General features: G+C 42.8%; 1 protein-coding gene across 3 annotated transcripts in view; it reads right to left on the bottom strand.

Moving 5' to 3' along the window:
* The window catches only part of LOC147616278 (DHHC-type zinc finger family protein), an 83,364-nt gene extending 61,661 nt beyond the window's left edge, over window positions 1-21,703 (bottom strand). For all 3 annotated transcript variants that reach the window (XM_086777340.1, XM_086777337.1, XM_086777339.1), the window contains exon 1: window positions 21,588-21,703. Coding sequence is in view for 1 of the 3 variants with exons in the window: in XM_086777339.1 (XP_086633465.1) it covers window positions 21,588-21,608 (21 nt within the window). In the remaining 2 variants the exon portion in view is untranslated. The remainder of the gene's footprint in view (window positions 1-21,587) is intronic.
* Between the last annotated feature and the right edge of the window lie 563 nt (window positions 21,704-22,266).

Genomic DNA, 22,266 nt, shown 5'->3' with positions numbered 1-22,266 from the left:
TGCCTTTCTTGCTTGAATCTCTTATCCGCATGCTATCAATTGGTTCTCCCAAGACTTCTGACAATCAACACTCCACTTGGTCAACTCCTCTCTTTCCTTTATGGAGAACATATTCTTGATGGCTTACTGCCAAATCTTTAACTCGGAATAGGTTTGTCACACCAAAGAACAAGCTCCATGTTTGCCATGAAGAGTTCCTTTTTGTTTTTTTGCAATAATGAGCTCACAAAACCCTAACCCTAGACTTCTACATGCTTCCTAGACTCTCTAGGACCATGCTAGGCTGAAATCTAGACTTTCTAGTACTGTACTATGCTGAAAATGAGCAAAAAGTTGATGCAAAAAACTAACATAAAAACGCAAACCATAATTTAGCATGCAAACCCTAAAAACAAAACCCTAATTTGTTGATTTGCATGCAAAACCTAGCATTCTACCTAGGGTGAACCTAGAAGCTCTAATATGACTTGAAAAAACCGCTTGAAAAAAAAAAAAAAAAAGCAAATCCCAATGCAACACCCTAGCTTTGCAAGACCTTTTGCTACATGTGATATCAATGTAATATGAGTGCTTAACTGAATGATTAACGCAATTACACATTAAGCTGCAAATTAACGAAAATCTCCCTATACAGAAGCGTGAATGAAAGCATGCCACATACAAGATAGATGTAAATCTAATTGTTTGTCGATTACTAGCATGAATGAATATTTACAAATGATTACTCGTGATGAGAACTTGATGATGCTCAGCGTATGTCAGGTGTGACCTTATCTCGCTTGCCCACCATAGTCTCCGAGCACATGCCTAAACTCATGTATGACCATCAACCCTAGCCCTCTATTTATAGTGTATTATGGGCTAGTTGACTTCCCTTTAGGGTTTGGTTGGCTGCCACTCAACCCTAACTTATTAATAATAATGTCCAAATATAATAAAAGTGTCCACACTTGGTTGCTCATTGGGCGCCTGGACCAAATACAATGAAATGGCTGAAAAGACCCAAAACTCGGCTACGAACATGCCCTCTAATTAGCTAAATGTAGTGACATGTCCACATCACACCGCTAGAAGATGTGCAAGTGATAGGTATAAACTTCCAACTCTTGTAAATTGTGGGGTGAAGCCCTGACTCAAGTTTTTGCATTTGTTGTGTATTAGGGATTTCTTTTAATGGAGTAACTTTGAGAAGTACTCTCCAAAATCTGGAATTGTGTCACTATTTGGGCATTCTTTGCGCTTCCGACCTTTGGATCTATGGACGGACTCCATAATGTGGACATGACACCTCATGGCAAGGGACTTCTTATGTCTACGCCAAGCGTCATTTGGACTGGCACCTCATCATAGAGACTTATGTCTACGCCAAGGGCCAATAGGCCAGATATGAGAGGTTGGGAACTTTGGTCCGTGCCCATAATTAGATTACGGTGGCATGGGGATGTAATGTCTACACTCGGAATGACTGCTTGCGACAAGCTAAATGAAAGGGAGATTGTACAACACATTCTTATTGTTTTCGCATGAAATGTTTTACGGTCTACATGATGTGTGTGTCTAGTTTACGAGAAGGGGACACCCTATGGTGAACCTTACGCGTGAATCTGTATTCTAACCTTGCTTGTGGGCTGTAGACAGGTGGTAGGTGTGACTCTAAACTCTTTGTTTATACTTGTTAGAGTTATAGCTGACTTTTTTGTTTTGCATGTCCACACTTCATTTAAGTACGGCCGAACAACTTATTAGTGAGTTTGGGCATCCACACTTCATCAAAGTGTGGGCGGACAAGTTATATGTAAGTTTGGGCACTTATTGGATGGCAATTGGCTAGGCTCTCACACAACAAGCATCCTTTTCATTAAGAGGGTGTGGACAACATAGTGGGCACCCTCTCCACTAACGGGAGACATGTGGCCTTTGCTAAGGTTGCCCAATGGCCACCCTCTCTATGTATGGAAAGGCTCTCTCTCTCTCTCTCTCTCGAAATTGGCGCATTTTTTAAGAGGAGGTTTTAGGAGGAATTTCCAGCAAACCCAGTCATTTACATGCTTTGTGGCATGCTTTCTTGCTTTTACAACGTTTGGTTCAGCCGGAAAATGAGTACTTCACTGCTGTCCAGCCCCTGGATGTCCTTTTTAGCTGTCATCTCTTGGGTATGTACCTGTTGAAAATGCCTTTGAACATTTTTGCTGCCAACAATTCGACCTAAAACTGATTTCTAGATACAAATTTCAGCAAATTACTTATAAGAGCGTCTCCAAGTTCTTTTTAACCTACTCTAACATCCACGCACTTGACAATTAAGGTCTCATATGTCTCAGCCTGGCACACATGCTTGTGTATGGATGCCTGTGGAGCATAGCTGCTTGTGGCAAGATACTGGGAATTGGGAGACAGGTTCTTTGCGACAAAAGTTCCAGAATCGACTCCGACTTCAACAAAGCATGTTTGCAAAGTGTTTTCATTGCATGAATGTCATTGGAAATTTGTCGTGTGATGTCCACGAAGCTTGTCTTAAGGAATCCTTGGTAATACAATCATGTTAAAAGGGAGGTTGGCCCTTTCCGATTTTCCACAGAAGGAAGCTGAAGCATTTACTAGCAAAGTTTGGCCTAAAAGATGGCTATGCACATCAGCACCATGGGATTTTTATCGATAAAGTGACTTATAACATTTATAAGTTGGTGTGTTCACACATTATTAAAGACGAGCTGGACATATTATTATTTTGGGCATGCAAAGGTGGACAAAAGGAGGCACCTGGAGCAAACTTGGGTTACAAGCTTGGGAAAAGCACAAAAGTTGATATTTTGGGCAAGTTCAACCACTTTTGGCAAAAAGGGGAAAAGCACAGTTATTTATGGCCTAATCGACTTCTTTATAAGGAGAAAGGATGCGCATGAGGAGAGGAAGATGGCGAGCAGCAGTGGAAAAATGTTTTCTCTCCTGAGCGCGACTAACCGAACAGCAGCAGCTTCCTCTCTTACTCTCCTGGGCCGTACAATTCAGCTACAGTCGCCTAGCGTGTTCCCTCTCCTACAGTGCTGGCTGTACAGTTCAGCTGTAACCTGTTTCTCTGAGCGCTAGCCGTACAACTTTCTCTCTCTTCTTCCAGAGAAGGCTGTACACTGCTTTCTCTCTCTACTGGCTGCGATTGAGGCAGGCCATATAGTGGTGGACTCTCTCTCAGTCTTGGCCTTGTTATGGGCAGATTTGAGGCTGCTTTTGGGCTCCGTACCGGGTTGTTTCATGGACTGTTTATGAGCTGATTCATGGGACTGTTTTGAGACACTTTCGGATGGCTTTTGGTATGATGTTTTATCTTGGCACTGGATACATATCTCGGCAAGAGATTTGCTGATGCTTTGTGGAAAATCCGGTGTTGTATGCACCCGCACCTTGGTTTATTGTAAAATTTTCTCTCTCAATAAAGTTGTTCCTACAGGGGACCGGCCATTCCGGCTCAGTGCGGTGTGATTATATTGTTTATGGTTCTTCCAATGTGTTTTCATGCTCTATCTAGTATTTAAAGTGTTGGTCTATTGTTCCAGGTCCCCTATTGGTTACAGTGGTATCGGAGCAAAGGCTTTCTCGGAAGCAAGAGGCTTTCTTCCAACAATGAGAAAGAGAAAAGATCAAAAGTGGGGACTACACTAACCAAGATTTTTGCTATTGAGCTTATGGAAGCAGTCATGAGCATGAGCAGTGGACAGCTTGGTCTAAGGATTTATAGATTCACAGATTTTAACCTCGAAGTATGGAGTTGGTTTTATGTGCCCAAATTCAGCACTCTTTCCATATGGATTATTATGGATTCTATAATCAAGTTTACAGACAAGCTATATGGAGCTATATCTCACGATATCTTATGTGTATGCTGACGAGATATTTCTTTTGGCTTCATGACAAACCTGGCAAAGAAAAAGCTAAGTATACTTTGAGTTTTGTAAAGTTGCTGCTTTTTGAAATTTATTGCAAGTGTTTTTGGACATTTAACCCTTGTATGCCCGTATAAGGAGAATTTTGTGTTGTTTGCCTTGAATTGTTTCAAGTAAACATTACGGTTGAAAAGCCTAGTTTATATGGTTTTTCATATGGATACGTTCAACAACTATGGATTAAATTTTTGGCATATCTTTGCTCGAGGATTTATACATATATGATGGTTTGGCGCATCTATATGGTTATTTTGGCTCAATGATTCTTGGGCTTTATATACAGTTCTATGGCTCCCTTTATTGGGATGGAGTATGTTTTTGGCTCCCTGTTCTATGGGATGTAGTGGATTTCTGGAATTTATGGATATCTTATGGATCGAGGATTTTTCTATGGATTTATATTATCGACTAAAATGCCTATAAAACTATCTGTCTCGCAGACATGTTTATGGAGAACCAGGCTATCTATGCCTGTGATTTATTCTTATCTTATGTTATACTGAACTCAAGGAAGAGTTGGTGACTCTAGTGAGTGAGTATCTGCACTCATGAAAGAGTTGGTGACTCTGCTGAGTGAGAATCTGAACTCAAGGAAGAGTTGGTGACTCTGTCCAGTGAAAGGAGTTGGTGACTCCATTTGGTGAGACGTGTTGGTCACTCTGATTTCTCACTCATGGGATCATGGAAGAGTTGGTGACTCTGTCCAATGAGTATTTCATGAACTCATGGAAGGGTTGGTGCCCCTAGAGAGTGACTTCGGGTTGGTGACCCTGTGAACTCATGCAAGAGTTGGTGACTCTAGTGAGTGAGTATCAGAACTCATGGAAGGGTTGGTGACCCTAGTGCGTAAAGTCTCGAGGAAAGAGGAAACTCTGGCAAGCATCTATGGTTTCATGGAAGGGTCATTGCCCTAGTGAACCATATGGACATGTGAAGCATGTTTGGCTTAGGCACGCGTATGGATCATAGAGGTAGTGCTCTTATGCATTCCAATGGCATGGCAAGATGTTTTATTGCTATGTATTCTACTTATTTTATTTTTGCAAGTACTTAAAGCTACTTATGGATATTTGGGACACAGTTGGCCCTTGTGCCTGTGTCTAGTTAATATCAAAGTTGTTGACTCGGCTTATGGATTTATAAATATTTGGGATGCAGTTGGTTGTTCTGCTTGTGTCTACTTATTATCAGAGTTGTTGATTCGGGATATGGATAAAGTTTCTTTCTTGATAAGGTTGGCTCTTGTGCCTGTATATGGCTTCAGATCGTGGATATGGATTTATGGCTTTAATACATGGATTATGAAATATTATAAATCGGCAGTGCATCTACTTTATTTGAAGGATATTTTAGTGGTATCGGGCTTATACAATTGCGGACAACTGCTTTATAAGATGGAGGGGATGTCACCGTCTGGTCCCTTCACCAGTCTTGACCAATGTTTCACACACTAAGCAAAGCCAGGATTTTCCACAAAAGGAAGCTGAAGCATTTACTAGCAAAGTTTGGCTTGAAAGATGGCTACGCAACATGAGCACCATGGGATTTTTATCAATAAAGTGACTTATAACATTTATAAGTTGGTGTGTTTACACATCATTAAAGACGGGCTAGACATATTATTATTTTGGGCATGGACAGGTGGACAAAAGGAGGTGCCTAGAGCAAACTTGGGCTACAAGCTTGGGAAAAGCACAAAAGTTGATATTTTGGGCAAGTTCAGCCACATTGGGCAAAAAGGGCAAAAGCACAATTATTTATGGCCTGGTTGACTTCTTTATGAGGAGGAGGAAGGATGCGCATGAGGAGAGGAGGGATAGCGGGCAGCAGTGGAAAAACGTTCTCTCTCTCCTGAGAGACTGGCCGAACAGCAACAGTTTTCTCTCTTACTCTGTTGAGCGTTGGCCGTACAGTTCAGCTCCAGCCGCCTAGCGTGTTCCCTCTCCTACAGTGCTGGCTATACAGTCTAGCTGCAACCTGCTCCTCTAAGTGCTGGCTGTACAGCAGCTTTCTCTCTCTTCTTCCAGAGCTGGCTGTTCCATGGACTGTTTATGAGCTGATTTACGGGACTATTTTGAGACAGTTTTCTGATGCTTTGTGAAAAATCTAGTGCTGTATGTGTTGGAGTATGCACAGGCGGAAGCATAAACAAAACAAAAGAGAGAAGACGGAGCAAAGGAGAGAGCTTGTGGACAAGATCACCTTTTATAATAGCAAGAAGCTTTACAATGGCAATAGCCAGTAAGTAGTGTTGAACAAAGTGCAGGGATTGGATGATACAAGTGAATATGAGGAGTTGCCTTATATAGTGGAGATGTGACCTGGCCAACCCTCTAGAAACAGGCCGACTTGCTCACAACTTACTACAGGAGAAATATGGACAAAATACCCAATAAATAGGGTAACCTTATAACAGTGAGATGCACAAATTCGAACACCCCCTCTACAGTTGATAGTGTGCAAGAGTCTGAAGAAGATAAGCTGATGAAGATGCAACCATGGACCCTCCAGTACTGCAAATACTAAAATCACCTCGAAGAGAGCACCCGCCAACCTGTTTCCTCGAAACCAAAATGCCACCACGAACAACAAGGAACTTTGCTTGGCTCCAAATTCCCCCACAAGTGTGTAATAAACTCCAAGAATAAGATGATGAGCTGCTAGACACACCACGCCCATAATCCCCAATAGTGGACGGATCCACTTGAAAATCTCTGCTACACCAAAGATGCCATGTCCTGCCAGATATCTAATGCTTGGAACTCCGACTCACGGTTTCCATGCACCAGAAAATAGAGCTGCAATCAACCCCCTCTCCCGCCCACAAGCCTCCTCTGACCGGAAGCACATGGGGGAAACTGCATGTATGCTAGAGAAGTATACCATCTTGGTCCTCCCAAGCCGAAAGTGCCCTCGGAATCCTAGATGAGTTACTAGAAGTATCTATATCACCGTCGTGTGTTGTGTCTTTGCCCTTCTCCTGAGACGAAGACTTGCTCTTGGTCTTGTCCTTCTTCTTGGACAAACAATCCTTGGACAGATGTCCTCTCTTCCCACATGAGAAGCAACGACTCCGACGTTTCTTTTGTACTGAAGTAAGTGACTAATCTAAACTGTTAAGAGGCACCTTCATCTTACCCTGAGAAACGAGGACGGACGAGTAGGGAGCTAAGGTCATCAAAATCCAACTAAGTGGGTATGACATGGCACCTCAAAACTTGAGAAACCACATCATCTCCGGGGGAAGCTTGGTGAGGATAAGTGCAGCGAAGGACAAAACAGCACCCATCACCAATAACTGGTCATGGATAACTTTGACCTTCATGAGAAAGAACTGCATAGAACTCCTAGCAGAAAATAGCAAACCATAGAGTTGCCCTTGCAAAGTAACTGCTGTCATTGATGAATCTCGAGCAAAGAGATCCTCCAATTTGGACCATACCTGATGAGCACTGGTAAGAGTTTGCACGACTGGTGAGACCTCCTTTGTGATGGTCCGCACAAGCACCGAATGTGCCTGCGAATCACAATTCTCCCAGTCTTGTAATTTTGCAAGGAATTCATCCTCTTGATCTTAGGTCCACCTCCTAGAGTTCTGAGGACGCTTGGGCTTCTTCTCAATGCCTTGAACAATCTCCTATAAACCCTTGTGGATGAACCAGATCCGCATATTCAGCTTCCAATGGGCATAGTTGGTTCCGTCCAACTTGTCATCCTTGTTCGTACAAGGGGGAGCCATATCGACAACAACAAACTACACAAATCTCAGCACTCCAAGACTCCTCTCGAGCGCTTTCCAATGAAGCGAGGCACCAGGACCAATCAGCCCCCTCTCAAATCTGAGACAAAAACAGGCTGGACAGCAACAAAACAGCCCTCGAACCATCGAGAACCTCCTACCGGAACGGCAAGGACTCTTGGAGGAAGAAGGGGATGTAGTGCCACTTATCTGGCAACACCACCCACAAGAAACTCACCAACTACTGATGCCGGAGCAGAAATTGCAGCCACAACGCCAAAACTTGCCTCTGTAAGAAAAAACGCAGCCTAAAAAGGGCTGGCCGACAGCAAGAGGGTGGTTGGACCAAAAAACGCAGCAAGGTAGACACTAATCTACAGCCTGGAGAAGCTATGGAAGCAAAAAACGCATAGCAAAGAAGAACGAGACGGTGAGCAGAATGCAGATTTTTAGAGCAGCCTGATCCTAAGCGACTGATACCATGTTGGAGTATGCACAGGCGGAAGCATAGATAAAACAAAAGAGAGAAGAGGGAGCAAAGGAGAGAGAGCTTGTGGACAAGATCACCTTTTATAATAGCAAGAAGCTTTACAATGGCAATAATCAGCAAGTAGCGTTGAACAAAGCACAGGGATTGGATGATACAAGTGAATATGAGGAGCTGCCTTATATAGTGGAGATGTGATCTCGCCGACTGCCTCTAGAAACAAGCCGAGTTGCTCACAACCTACTACACAAGAAAAATCGACAAAATACCCAATAAATAGGGTAACCTTATAACACTAAGATGCACAAATTCTAACAGTATGCACTCGCACCTTGGTTTATTGTAAAAGCTTCTCTCTCAATAAAGAAGTTCCGATGGGGGTCGGCCGTTCTGACTTAGTAAGGTGTGATTATATTGTTTATGGTTCTTCCAGTGTGTTTTCATGCTCTGTCTGGTATTTGAAGTGTTGGTCTATTGTTCCGGGTCCCCTATTAGTTACACAAGCCCTTGGAGTTGTTGAAGATGTAGACCATGGAATCCATGCAGGTGATGAATAGTGTGTTGAAAATGTATCTCGTGTATTCCATGGTGATTGAGGGATAGCCATCCCACGGTAAAGGGAAAGACCAAGTGACCATGTAAATGAGGGATAGCCACCTCCGTTCCATGGTAAAGAGGAGGTGCAAGACACTAAAGAGGTTGATGCCATGCATGCTTAGATGACCACGAGAATTCTCTTATTGCACCTCTTTTTGGATGTGGATGTATTACGTGGCAAACTATGGCCTCCACGCCTTGATCCCCGCAAGAGCTACAAAACAATTAACATCTCTTTTATGTATAAAGACCAAGAGCATCTTATAGATGTTGACACTTTAGGAGAAACTATCCCAATTGTATCTCATGTACAAATCAATAAAGCAATGAAGAAGAGTGTTTCTTCGTACTTGGTTTTTGTACGTGATGATGTGGAACATAGCAATGTGCATGTAGATTCTCTGACTAGTGATAGGCTGAATTTTCTAAGTGAGTATAGAGATTGCTCTGCATATGCATTGCCAAGTGAAATGCCTCCCCCATAGCAAGAGGATCACCACATTGATTTGGTCCAGGGTAGTTCACCTCCTAATAGGCCAGCATATTGTGAGTGCTTGTCAACAAGAGGAGATTATGAAGTAGGTTGGTGAACTATTAGAGAAGGGATTAGTGCAACCAAGCTCTTGCCATTTTGTTCATCGGTTCTTCTTGTGCAGAAGAAGGATGGTTCATTCCGCATGTGTGCGTGGATTACGTGACACTTAATAAGATAACCATCAAGAATCTATTTCCTATTCCGAGGATTGATGATGTTACATGCACTGAGCTTGATCGTGATAACGCACAACAGGGCCTTCTTTATACCTTTATGTAGTGAGAATCTTTAGCATCAACTTTAGAGAGTACAAAGAGAGAAGAGAATGTAGAAGACGACACAGTATTGGGTCCCAATACCCACTAAAGGACGCCCCCTCCAAGCAAGAGTATTTGCTTATATTATTCTTAGGAGAAATGTTGTACAAGTGATATGAATGCCCAACGCAAGGACGAGGAAGACCGTACATTGGTTGAAGACTCTCCTTGGCCATTGATGCAAGTCTAGATAGCTATAGGACTGCACATATGTTGGCTGAATGTGAAGAGGAACTTCCTTCCTTAGCCTGGAGTTGACTAGATGCTACAAACCATGTGTACTTTGCTGAATACCTGAATGCTTTGTATGGGACTGAGGCAAACACTTATATGTGGCCTCCTATTGCTGGTCGGCTGCCAGAAAAGGCTGTCGGCCTGTTGCAATTTCCCACGACTGCATTAATGACAATCATCTGCTTATAATGCCTGGTCGGGTGCAGTAAATGCCTATAGGCTGCTGTGTAAAGCCCACGACTGGCAGCAATTGCCTAGTCAGCTGCTGTGGGGCTCGTCGGGTGCTGGCCAACTAGACCCCAAGCCACATGGGCTGGCCAACTGAAAGGCAAGGGCTTGGATGCCCTTTGCAAGGCTAGCCCATGTTGGGCTGCCTTGGGGCTGACCTTAGGGCTGGCCCCCTTCTTTGTGCAATGAGCCTAACATGCCTACATGCAACTAAGGCTATGGCTTGACAACTACATGCTTTTGAAAGATGCTTTCTCCAAGTGGGTTAAGAGGACTGACATCTGATTGACCTCTAAAGCTCAAAGACTAACCTACGTAGCTCGTGCCTGACTGTCCCTGGACTAAGGGCTCACAATGGGGTCACGACGTACGACAAATAATCCTAAAAAAGGTTCTACTTCTATATAAATGCTGCGTTGATGATCATGCCACTGTGTCACTGTGTACCCCAATGCAAGGTGCACATGACATTCCCTCCTGCTTAACTTGGCGACGGCAGGTTCAGGGCTTCCAAGTAGTCCGCCAACAACTGGGGGTACTCTTGAAAGAACTCTTCATCCAACCAAACTGCTGCATGGGTTCCACAGTCTTTAAACTTCGTATAGAACTATCGGATTCTTCGACCGAAACCATGCTTCCATCTGTGGAGGAGAATCTACTCTAGCTCTATGACTTCACCTTCGTCTATCATATCTCGTTGTTGCTCTTCGGATATATCCTGCAATGTTGGACCTACATATGGCTTCAACCAAGAAACATGAAAGACATTGTGCATAGTCCAACTTTCCGGCAACTTTAACTTTAAAGAGACATCACTTAACTTTTGAATGACTAGAAATGGGCCGAAACTTCGGAACGATAGTTTGGGACAACACTAGCTCGCTTGCTTTAGGCGTTGTTTCATGATGCATAGATATACCCAATCCCCTTCCATAAAGTTGACATCTCGCCTGGATTTGTTGGCTTGCCGAGTATATGCTTCCTAAGCCTTGGAAAGGCGCTCCTTAATTGACTCCTTGATTTTCGAGTATGTCTCGGTGGTTTTATTGGCCTCGAGATGGTGACACCTACCTCGTCAAAAGAGATGAGAACCGGCGACCAAATGCTGCCTCATACGGCGTCCGGCCAATACTCGATGAGTGAGTATCGTCTAGGATTGCCTGAACCAAAGGAAGATATTGTTCCCATTTTCACTGTTGGTCATGGCAGTATGATTTGAGAACGTCAAAGACCAATTGATTGTAAATTTCTGTTTGGCCATCTGTTTGGGGATGGACTGCACTGGACAACTGCAACTTAGTCCCAAAATTATCAAACAATGCTCTCCAAAATGGGACGTAAATTTTGAATCTCTATCTGATGTGAAAGTCTATGGCCAACCACCAATGGGGTACCAAAACCGAATGAGCAAGCAAGCTATGTCCTCGGTTGTGGCTATCTGCTTGCATGGAATGAGCATGCAAAACTTACTGAATCTATCAACGATTATCATACATTGTGTGTTTATAGATCCAGCTGAGGCGGGAAGAAGGCCTACGAAGTCCATACTAATGTTGTGAAAGGGTCCCTTAGGAATAGGCAAAGGCTGAAGCAACCCTGCATGTTTGGTATGAGGAACTTTATCTTTTTGACATATCTGGCATGATTGGACATGTTGGTAGACATCCCATCGCATCTTAAGCCAATAGAATGACCTCTCTAACTTCTCCAAGGTACTGTTGATGACCCCCAACAAGAGAATCATGGGCATCATGGTGGAGAAAGACTTGGCGCTTTTCTTTGAGTACACAAAGACGGTTCTTAAAAAACAACCAACCATCCCGTATACTGTAGCGGCCTGGTTCTGAACTGAGGGCCAACTGATATCGAGTCCCAAACTCTTCCGAATCCAAATACTATGCCTTCATACTCTCTAAGTCTCTGCCTTGAATTTCTAGCATAGTGGACTCCTGCAATGTCTAAATAGTGCCCTTCCGGCTAAAAGCATCGGCAACGAGGTTATTTTTGCCCAGGGCGTATTCAAACATTCCCCCAAATTGTTAGAATGATTGACTCCACCTAGACTACCTATCACTCCATTGGGCACTGGGCATGGTTTGCAACCATTTAAGTGCTTGGTGATCTATCTTAATTGTGAAGGAAGTGCTTCCTTCACAATTAAGAGCGGTCATAACCCCCAAGAGCTCTTTGTCATACTCCATGTGGGTGTTGTAGACTTGACAAAGACCCAGAAATGAGCGGATTTCTTGGGCTGTAGTGGGAACATCCCAACTGAGAATGCCTTTTCACAGTTGAGGCTAATACCTAAAGAACTAATGATGTATCCCAGGTAATGGATTTCCTTTACTCCAAACTCACTCTTCTTGGCATTGATAAACTCATTGTCCTACAACTTACAAGAGTTGCAAAACCTGTGCCATATCAAGCTCATGCTGCTCTGCAGTCCCTGAGAAGATAAGAATGTCATTTAAGAAGATGAAGACGCATTTGCCAATGAGATCCCGAACAACCCGGGAGATCATTTTGTTGAACGTCACTGGTGCATTGGTGAGACCAAAGGGCATTGACATAAATTCGTAGTGGCCACGCTCGGTCCTAAAGGCCGTTTTTGGAATGTCAGCCTTGAAGGTCCAAACCTGATGATAGCCACTCTTAAGATCAATCTTAGAGAAAATATTTGCACCGTTGAGTAGTTCAAGGATGTACTCTATTCTGGGCATGGGGAATCTATTCTTCACTATTAGCTTATTGAGCGCCCTGTAATCCACACATAAGCATGTGGACTTATCCTTCTTCTGGACAAACAGAATGGGAATGGCAAGAGGCAAGGAAGATGGTCGGATAAATCCAAACCAAAGTAGTTGGGCTAACTGCTGCTCCAACTCGCTCTCGAAAGAATTAGAAAGGCGGTAGGGGAACTTGCTTGGAGGTTTTGAACCAGGAACCAACTCTATGCGATGGTCCTCAGGTCTATAGGGTGGGAGAGTAGATGGGAGGTCATCTCGCAGCATGATGTTGCTATATTGAGACAAAAGACCAACCATCCAGACATATAATGACGCACACTCTGCTCCTTTTCTAATGGCTCTTTGGACTTGAATCTGGGAAATGAGTGGAATGCCAGGAATGCTCCAATCCCCCCGAATCATGAGAGGCTCAGGAAAGCCTTCAAGTTTCAACTATGGTGAAGATGTCATGTTTCCCATCAGGAATGGGTGCATACTGTCGAAACTATGGATCTCGAGGATCATGTCACACCCTAAAAGAGGGGAGACAATGAAATCCCGCCGGCTGAACCTGAAACTCAAATTGCTGAGCTTTATGAGTGATGTGTGTACGTAGACCAAGGGTAAACCCGTCCACATCTAAGTGATAAGGAACCAAGGTACAACTCATCTTGGTAGCCAACTGCGGAGAGATGGCATCCTCAGAACTACCCATGTCAAAGAGGACAATGAACTGTTGTCCTTTTTGCAATGCCATAGGCACAGATGAGAGCCTTTGTCTTGCCCTCATCCTCACCCTCTTGCTTATCATCAAATACGATTAGTGGCACTGAATTCAAAGAGGGTAAAAGCTGCACGGCATTTGAGGCTAATGGTGGAGATGTGGATGATGATGCTATGGTTGCTATTGTGGAAGTGGATGCCTTAGCAAACTTTTCAGCCTGGAACTTAGTGCAATCTTCCTTCCCATGTCCCACAGTGTGACAGAAGAAACAACGGTTCTCTATCCTGTACCGTGTCTGTTCATCTGGATGGAGATAACCTCCAGGGATGCCCTCCTTAGCTTTTTCCTCAAGAGTCTTCTTGGGCGTAGAATCTTTCTTATTGCCCGATTGACCCAAATATTTTTTCTTTTGGTCCTTTTGGTCTTTGTTGTTCTGAGTCCCCTTACCCTGGGTCTAGGTGGATGACTGTTGTTGGAGCTTTGGGGTAGACTGTACCTGCTTGGGCTTACCCCCGTTCAACATCAACTCCTGATTCTGAGCGAGGGTCAGTGCCCGTGCATAAGCCTGAGGCTCAAAATTCCTCACTGGATACCTAATGGTAGTGTCTAAACCTCAAATAAACTGCTTGAGCTTATCTTCTTCCAATATACCCAACTGTTGGGCCATTGTAATGACCTTGTTTGAATAGGTCAAAATAGAGAAACCACCCTGAGTGAGTTTGTAAAACTCATCCTCAAGATTGGTCATGTATTGTGGTGGAAGAAAACAGGCTTTGAGGTCAGCCACGAAGGTGTTCCAATGAAAACGAAATTGGCCTGTGATGGGGTCTGTTTGTAAGTTGTGACCAATGCTGCCACCAAGTAACGGCTTCCCCAGTGAGTTGGGGTGCTGCCACATGGACTTTGTCTTGTGGATCTGTGATTTTAGCTAAAGGAAAATGTGCTTCAAATTGATAAATAAATTGAGTAACTGAAGCATGATCACACTTACCATCATACTTACTACAATTTGGAGAGGTTCGTATGACGGTGGTGGTAGAGGCGATGGAGGGCGAGGAATTTGGAGCCTGCTGAGGGAGAGCCGCCAGAATTTGTGCCATCGTTTGCTGATTCTAAATTTGCATAGCCTCCGAGTCGAGTCTTTGCTGGAACTCTCGATCCGAATTCTCTCTACAACATTGATCTTCCTCATATTTGCATGTGGCTTCCCTATCCCTCTATTCCTCCGCACATCTTAGTTCTTTTTCTTCATCTGCTTTTCTTTTTGCTTCTTCATCTTTTCTTCTTTGTTCTTCACATCGGTCTTCATCATTTCTTCTTTGTTCCTCCATATGTAGAAGGACCTATGCCAAATCTAAGATGCCTTCTTTGGGCAAGCTGCATCTTCAGAGAATTTATTTGCTCCATCATTATTCTCAAGAGCTCTTCTGTGCTTGGCGGAAGCGTTTTTTCTGTTTGGAAGCTTTGTGCCTCCATCCCTTCTTGCTAGCTTTCTTCTCAATGTGATGTCTGAAACCGAACGGGAATCCGGAACGATATACAGATACTTCACATGCCAAGCAAAGATACAAAAACACAACGGAAATAACCATAAACACTGTCAAAACACAGCACTGAGCCGGAACGGCCAACCCCCCGTAGAAACTTCTTTATTCAGATAGAAGCTTTTACAATAAACCAAGGTGCGGGTGCATACAGCACCGGATTTTCCACAAAGCATCAGCACAAATCTCTTGCCCAAATCTCAGTCTAGAGCCAAGATATAAACATAGCTCCAAAAATCCATCCAATAAACTGTCTCAAAAAAGTCCCATAATCAGCCCATAGACTGTCCATAAAACAGCCCATAAACTGTCCATAAAACAGCCCATAAATTGTCCATAAAACAGCCCGGTACGGAGCCCAAAACAGCCCCAAATTCTATGCCAAATCAGCCCCAAAACTGAGCCCAGAGGAGCCTCAAATCAGCCCGAAAAACAGTCCATAAGTCAGCCCATAAACAAGTCGACCAGCTCTATGGCGGCCTGGGAGGAGTCGACTTGCTGAAAACAGCCTAGAAATTGCTGTACGCCCAGCGCAAGAGAGAGAAGGGAGAGAAAACTACAGTCGACCAGCAGAAGAGAGAGAGAGAGAGAGAGAGAGAGAGTGATGCGCCCCCCTCAAATCAGCCTCCAATCCCTGCTTTTATAGAGTCGAGTTGTTATATTTGCAGCACTTTTCCCTTTTCACCCAAAATAGCTACAAAAATATCAACTTTTTAGCTTTCCTTGGCTTGTACTCCAAGTTTTAGCCCAAAAATATCAACTTTATGCTTTCCTTGGCTTGTACTCCAAGTTTTAGCCAAAAAATAACTAAAACTTCCAAAATATATCAGCTTTTATACTTTTCTTGGCTTGATGCCCAGGTTTCATCTACGTGCCTCCTTTTGTCCACCTGTCCAAGCCCAAAAACAATAATATGTCCAACCCATCATTAATGATATGTGAACACACCGACTCATTATTGGATAAAATCCCATGCTGCACATGCTATAAGCCACCTTTTCAGGCCAAACCATGCCAACAAAATGCTGTAGCTTTCTTCTATGGAAAATCCCCGTTCACGCCTTGGTTCCAGACAGTGTGTGAAACATTGTTTAAGATTGGTGAGGGGACCAAATGGTGACATCCACTCCGTCTTATAAAGCAGTTGTTTGCAACTGTACAAACCTCATACCACTGAGATATCCTTCAAGAATAGCAGATCTACTGCCCATCAGTAGTATTACATAAGTCCAGCATTAAAGCCATATATCCACATCCACGATCCGAAGTTAGAGGGGGGCACAAGTGCCAACCGTATCAAGAAAGTGTATCCATATCCTGAGTCAATAACTCTGTTAATAACTAGACACAGGCACAAAAGCCAACACTGTGTCTAAAATATCCATAAATCCATAATCCGCTTTTTTGAATGTTCAGGGATGTTGATTCCTTCCCAAAACATAAGTACGAAGTGAGCACCAGGGTTGCTAGTCCTGAGAAAGATCACACCATGTGAGGCTGCATCTGCCATACATGTATTGTAAGAAAAGCACATCATGTCAGGTTGTATCTGCCACACATGTGCTGTAAGAAGAGCACATCATGTCAGGCTATATCTGCCATACATGCACTATCATGTCAGGCTTCATAAGCCATACATGTTTTCGTCATGTCAAGCCTCAAAAGTCACACATGTCCTGTCATGTCAAGCCTCACAAGCCATACACGTTCTATCATGTCAAGCCTCACAAGCCATACATGTTCTCTCAAGTCAAGCCTCACAAGCCATACATGTTTCGTCATGTCAAGCCTCACAAGCCATACATGTACTGTCATGTCAGGGTTCATAAGCCATACATGATTTGTCATGTCAAACCTCAGAAACCACACATGTTCTGTCATGTCAAGCCTAAAAAACCATACATGTTATGTCATGTCAAGTTTCACAAGCCACACATGTTCCGTCATGTCAAGCCTCAAAAACCATATATGTTCTGTCATGTCAAGTTTCACAAGCCACACATGTTATATCATGTCACGCTTCATAAGCCATACATGCTCTCTTGCCATGTTAGTGGGCTCACACCAGGATCCTTCCTGGGAATCCATCCACATACATGCAAAAGAAAAACTCATCTTGACATGTTAGTGGGCTCACACCGAAGTCCTTCCGGAGATCCATCCACATACATGCAAAAAGGATGTGCCATGGCATGCTCAATGTGAGAAATTCTTCTCCACAAAACTGCCATGTTGTCTCCAAAACAGCTCATAGACTAGAATCAGTCAATCCATGATATTGATAAATAATTCATAGTTTCATAACCGCATATGCGACAGATTCTAGCATTCCATACAACTAGAATACTCCCCATATGAGATCCTTGTGTAGGCGACAGTTCTAGCATCCCATACTGCTATAGGAACCTCCAATACACAAGACCAAAACCATTAACTATTCATCAAAACCATAGAGAAGTCTTTTCCATAATCAGAATGTTTTCCACACACCTTTCAGAAAAATTAACTTTCTTGAAACACATCTCAAGATAGACATGAGAAACATTCTCCACTTGCATCAGCAAGGGAGTTCAACATGTACAAAATTCCAAATATTGGCAAACAGCATCAACTTGGTAAAAATCAAAGTATACTTGGCTTTTCTTTGCCAATTACGTCGTGAAGCCAAAATACATATCTCCTCAGCATACACATAAGATACCTTGAGATATAGCTCCATATAACTCGCTTGAACAAAATTTGATTCAAAATCTAGAATAGTCCATATGGAACGAGTGCTGAACACGGGCCCATTCCGTACTTCGAGGATAAATTCTTATGCCAAGCTGTCTACTGCTCATGCTCTGGACATATGACTGCTTCCATAAGCCCAATAGCCAAACTGTTGATCACTATAGTCCCCACTTTTGATCTTTTCTCTTTCTCATTGTTGGAAGGAAGCCTCTGCTTCCGAGAAAGCCTAAGCTCTGATACCAATGAAACCGAACGGGAACCTAGAACGATATACAGATACTTCACATGCCAAGCAAAGATATGAAACCACAACGGAAAAAACCATAAACATTGTCAAAACACAGCACTGAGCCGGAACGGGCGGCCCCCCAGAGGAACTTCTTTATTCAGATAGAAGCTTTTACAATAAACCAAGGTGCGGGTGCATCCAGTACCGGATTTTCCACAAAGCATCAGCACAAATCTCTTGCCCAGATCTCAGTCTAGAGCCAAGATATAAACATAGCTCCAAAAAGGCATCCGATAAATTGTCTCAAAACAGTCCCATAATCAGCTCATCATCAGCCCATAGACTGTCCATAAAACAGCCCATAAATTGTCCATAAAACAGCCCAGTGCGGAGCCCAAAACAACCCCCAATTCCATGCCAAACCAGCCCCAAAACTGAGCCATAAATCATCCCCAGAGGAGCCTCAAATCAGCCCCAAAAACAGTCCATAAGTCAGCCCACAAACAAGTCGACCAGCTCTATGGCTGCCTGGGAGGAGTCGACTTGCTAAAAACAGCCTAAAAACCGTTGCACACCCAGCACAAGAGAGAGATGGGAGAGCAAACTGCAGTCGGCTAGCAGAAGAGAGAGAGAGAGAGCTCCAGAGTGATGCGCCCCCCTCAAATCAGCCCCCGAGCCCTGCTTTAATAGAGTCGAGTTGTTATTGTAAGCACCTCGTACAACGTGGTATGCTTAACAATTAATATTCTCGTTTATTTTTTATGGTTATTCCACACTTAAAATAGATGAATAAAAAAACTAACTCCAAATAACTCAATGCTGAAATTAGTTACAACACGTGCATAAGATAGCAATACATATTGGAAGTAAAGTTGAGACATATGATGGAGCCAAATTGAGGGTTGAAGATGGGCAACCTCCCCCCCAAGATGGGAATTTATTTCTACTCAATCCAAGTACTTTAGGATTGAGTGAAGAAGAAGTAATCTTCACTCTCACAGACCATGCAAAAGTCTAGGCTAATGAACATACAAAAACAAGCAAGTGTGCAAATGCATTTTCTTACAATACATCGATAGTGAGAAGCCCGAATGGGAGAGAGAGTAATCAGCCTTCTTGTTGATGTAGAGCTGTACAATGGCTGCAACTTTGTACTTGATCCAAAGATGAAGGGAAAACAGACTTTATAAAGCTGAAATTGGAGTAATAAGAGAGCTGCAACCTCATTTACAAACTTGCTGCAATAATGCACAGCATGGGAAAAGGTGGAAGATGGAGTAGTTACATCATGTGGAAGCATTGATGGAGAGATAGGAGTTGTACCCAAGTGGTGTGGGTTGCTTTAGAGTGAGTAGGGACTGATTTACAACAAGGGAGTTATGTGTAGAATGAGAGGAAAAGGGTTGTATTTATAGGGAAAGAGAGCTTCAAGGCTTAAGAGGGAAGGTAAGGCTGAAAAAGACTAGTGTCCAGCCACATGCTAGAAGGTGGAACAAGTGGAGAGACACTTGGAAACTCAAGTGACAAGTGTTGGGACACTTGTCCATTCTTCTAGAACACTTGGAGCTCAAGTGACAAGTGTTAGGACCAAGGTTGTTAGAGGCGTCAGAGGTGGGTATGGTATGCACCTCAAAAGACTCGTATTTTTTAGAGACGTTAGAGGCATGTTAGAGGCGTCTGTTATATATATATATATATATATAGTGAGTGATAGATATAATATGTATAGTGAAAGTTGAGAGAGAGAGAGAGAGAGACTAGTGTGTATGTATGAGCCTTGAGGGAGGGAGAGAGAGGGTGTGTATGAGAGAGGAAGAGAGAGTGTGTGTGTAAAAGAAAGAAAGCTGTATTAAACGTCTGCAAAAGGCCAAAATGACCTATGAGACCAAAATAGTCCATCCTCATCATCTGGATACATCATCAAGATTCAATGGTACAAAGTAAAATGAAATGAACCGGTAGAGTATAGAGAGAGCTCCAAAAGTGGGTATAAAAAACATCATCATCCTAGTGTGTTTGAACTTTGAACTTTGAACTTTGGGTCTTGAGAAAGGCTTAAGGGAGCGAGGGAGAGAATGAGGGAGAGAGAGTGTGTGTGAGAGGGGCTGCCTTGGGCCCTTAAAGCCCCCGTCTAAGGACTCACACAACCCCCAAAAAAAAAAATGGACGCCTTGATCAGGCAGCCTTACGCCTCGAACGCCTTGTACCATAGTAGCAACGGAACGGGAACGGGACGAAAGCACCACTAGGGGAACGGGAACGGGAAAACGAGGGTGAACGGGAACAGGGAACGACCTAGATAATTCCTAGAAATGACAATAAATCTTAACATACAATGCTCATTTATATAACCAAATCAAAGACACACTAAAGTCTAGTGCACCACAATTTGCATGGCTAGATACTAACACTGAATAGATCTCACAAGTCAAAATAAATTAGCCCACATCATACATGACATAAGTGACAAAAAGCACAAAATGTGGCCCACGGCCTAGATAAAAGAAACAATCCAAGTCCAGAGTCCAAGCCTCAAGGTGACATGCAAATAGTAAGAAGATATCATGCATGGCTACTGCCAATGATGCCATCAAGGAGACTATCATCTATGTCATCCAAGAAAGCTATATCACTTCAAATGCCATCTATACCACTTCCAATAGTTGTCCTTGCTGCTTTTAGCTTTCATGCTTTTTCATGTTTTCCCATAGCAACGCTTGACAATCACTCGTACTAGAACCTTGGGTACTTAACACCCCACTTCCCTCTTTAAGACTCTATGTTAGTATCATAGAAACCACCCCTAATTTTAAAGTTTTTGAACAATTTACAATCCCACAAAATAAACTACACCATCTATGTTTGTATCAAACTAACTAACTTGGACAGTTAAAAAGCAAGGCATGCCCCCTCTCAACAAAGGTTTTTATGTTTTATATGAAACAGACCTTCTAAAATGTTAGCCATAAATCACTCAACCTATGGTCACCATCAGCATATAGCTCCCCGAGGATCACACAACCAACGTCTCTTTTTTCTCCCCCTTCTACCTGCCATTTATTGAAGGCTCGCATATTATTTAAGAAAGTAGTAGTAAGTATGCAAGTCATGAGACCATGTCAGCCACACCACGTTTCAACTCTAGTGTGGACACAATTGGCTCACATGAAAGAAAAGTAGCAAATTTTGCAACATAGTTTTTGAAAATGCAGCCCTTTTAGCCACATCCGGCACACCAACAACCGTAGATCCACATCCAAATAAAACATGCCTGCAGAAAATTGGGAAGAAGATGTCACGTGCATCATTTCTTTCCATGATATAGCATAGGAATAAGTCCTTTTTGATCCCAAGATAGCCACCACCATCAACAGAGCATCCTAAAAGTTAGATGCATGACACTTTCTTTAAGGGCATCCTGGCCAAAATGAGAACCCAGGTCCTCTCCTGTATTTCAGAGGTAAGGGTCTTTCGTACAAACATGAGCATGCACGAGTATCACACAACGTTTCCTGATCGCGGAAGAATACTTATACACACACTTTGCAAGTAATACCTGGAAGCTTATGACGGCCATCGCCTCTCAAGAGCGTTTTGCCTTCGGTCTTGGTCTGCGAGTGCAGCGTCCAGACTGATTTATTTAAATAGATCATAAGTCAATTTCGGTATCGTCATTTGTCTTGTTAAAGAGGTTTTACATCTTTTACTCGAAGAATAATAATAAATCCCAATAATAAATTTTCGTGCGTGCATATTCACTCTTCGCTATTAATTAATTTTTTTTCGTGGGTGCATATTTGAAAATATAGGAAACATTAAGGTTTATAAATTTAACATTAAGGTATAACCTTATCGTTATATAAATCTTTGAAATTTCAATCTTATCTTAAGCAACAAAATTCCAGAAAATAAACATTAACACTCCATCCTCACAAATTCCTCCAAGGGTTCCCAGCATGATAAGTGAATATCTCTATTACCGATTACAATTGTAACTGATACTTCAAAGAGCCTTGGTTTTTTTATCTGCTGGAAATAAAGGGATTTTGTGTACAGATGGTTCAAAATCTGCATTCTTTTCATTTTCTATTGGTTTTTTGCCATTTCCGTGTAGCTTGCTTGAAGCTTCAAGAAGAAATGCAAAATGGAATGAAATTAATAACTTAGCAAATGAAAAGGAATTTGCACTCTTCCAAAACATTTAAATTCTTAAAAGAGAAAGAATTGAAATCAAT

This window comes from Cibotium barometz, chromosome 38 (genome assembly GCF_041138505.1).
Source record: "Cibotium barometz isolate CiBa-2024 chromosome 38, ASM4113850v1, whole genome shotgun sequence".
Lineage (NCBI taxonomy): Eukaryota > Viridiplantae > Streptophyta > Polypodiopsida > Cyatheales > Cibotiaceae > Cibotium > Cibotium barometz.
Note: the sequence above shows the minus strand (reverse complement) of the source record. Positions and strands in the feature narration are given on the sequence as shown.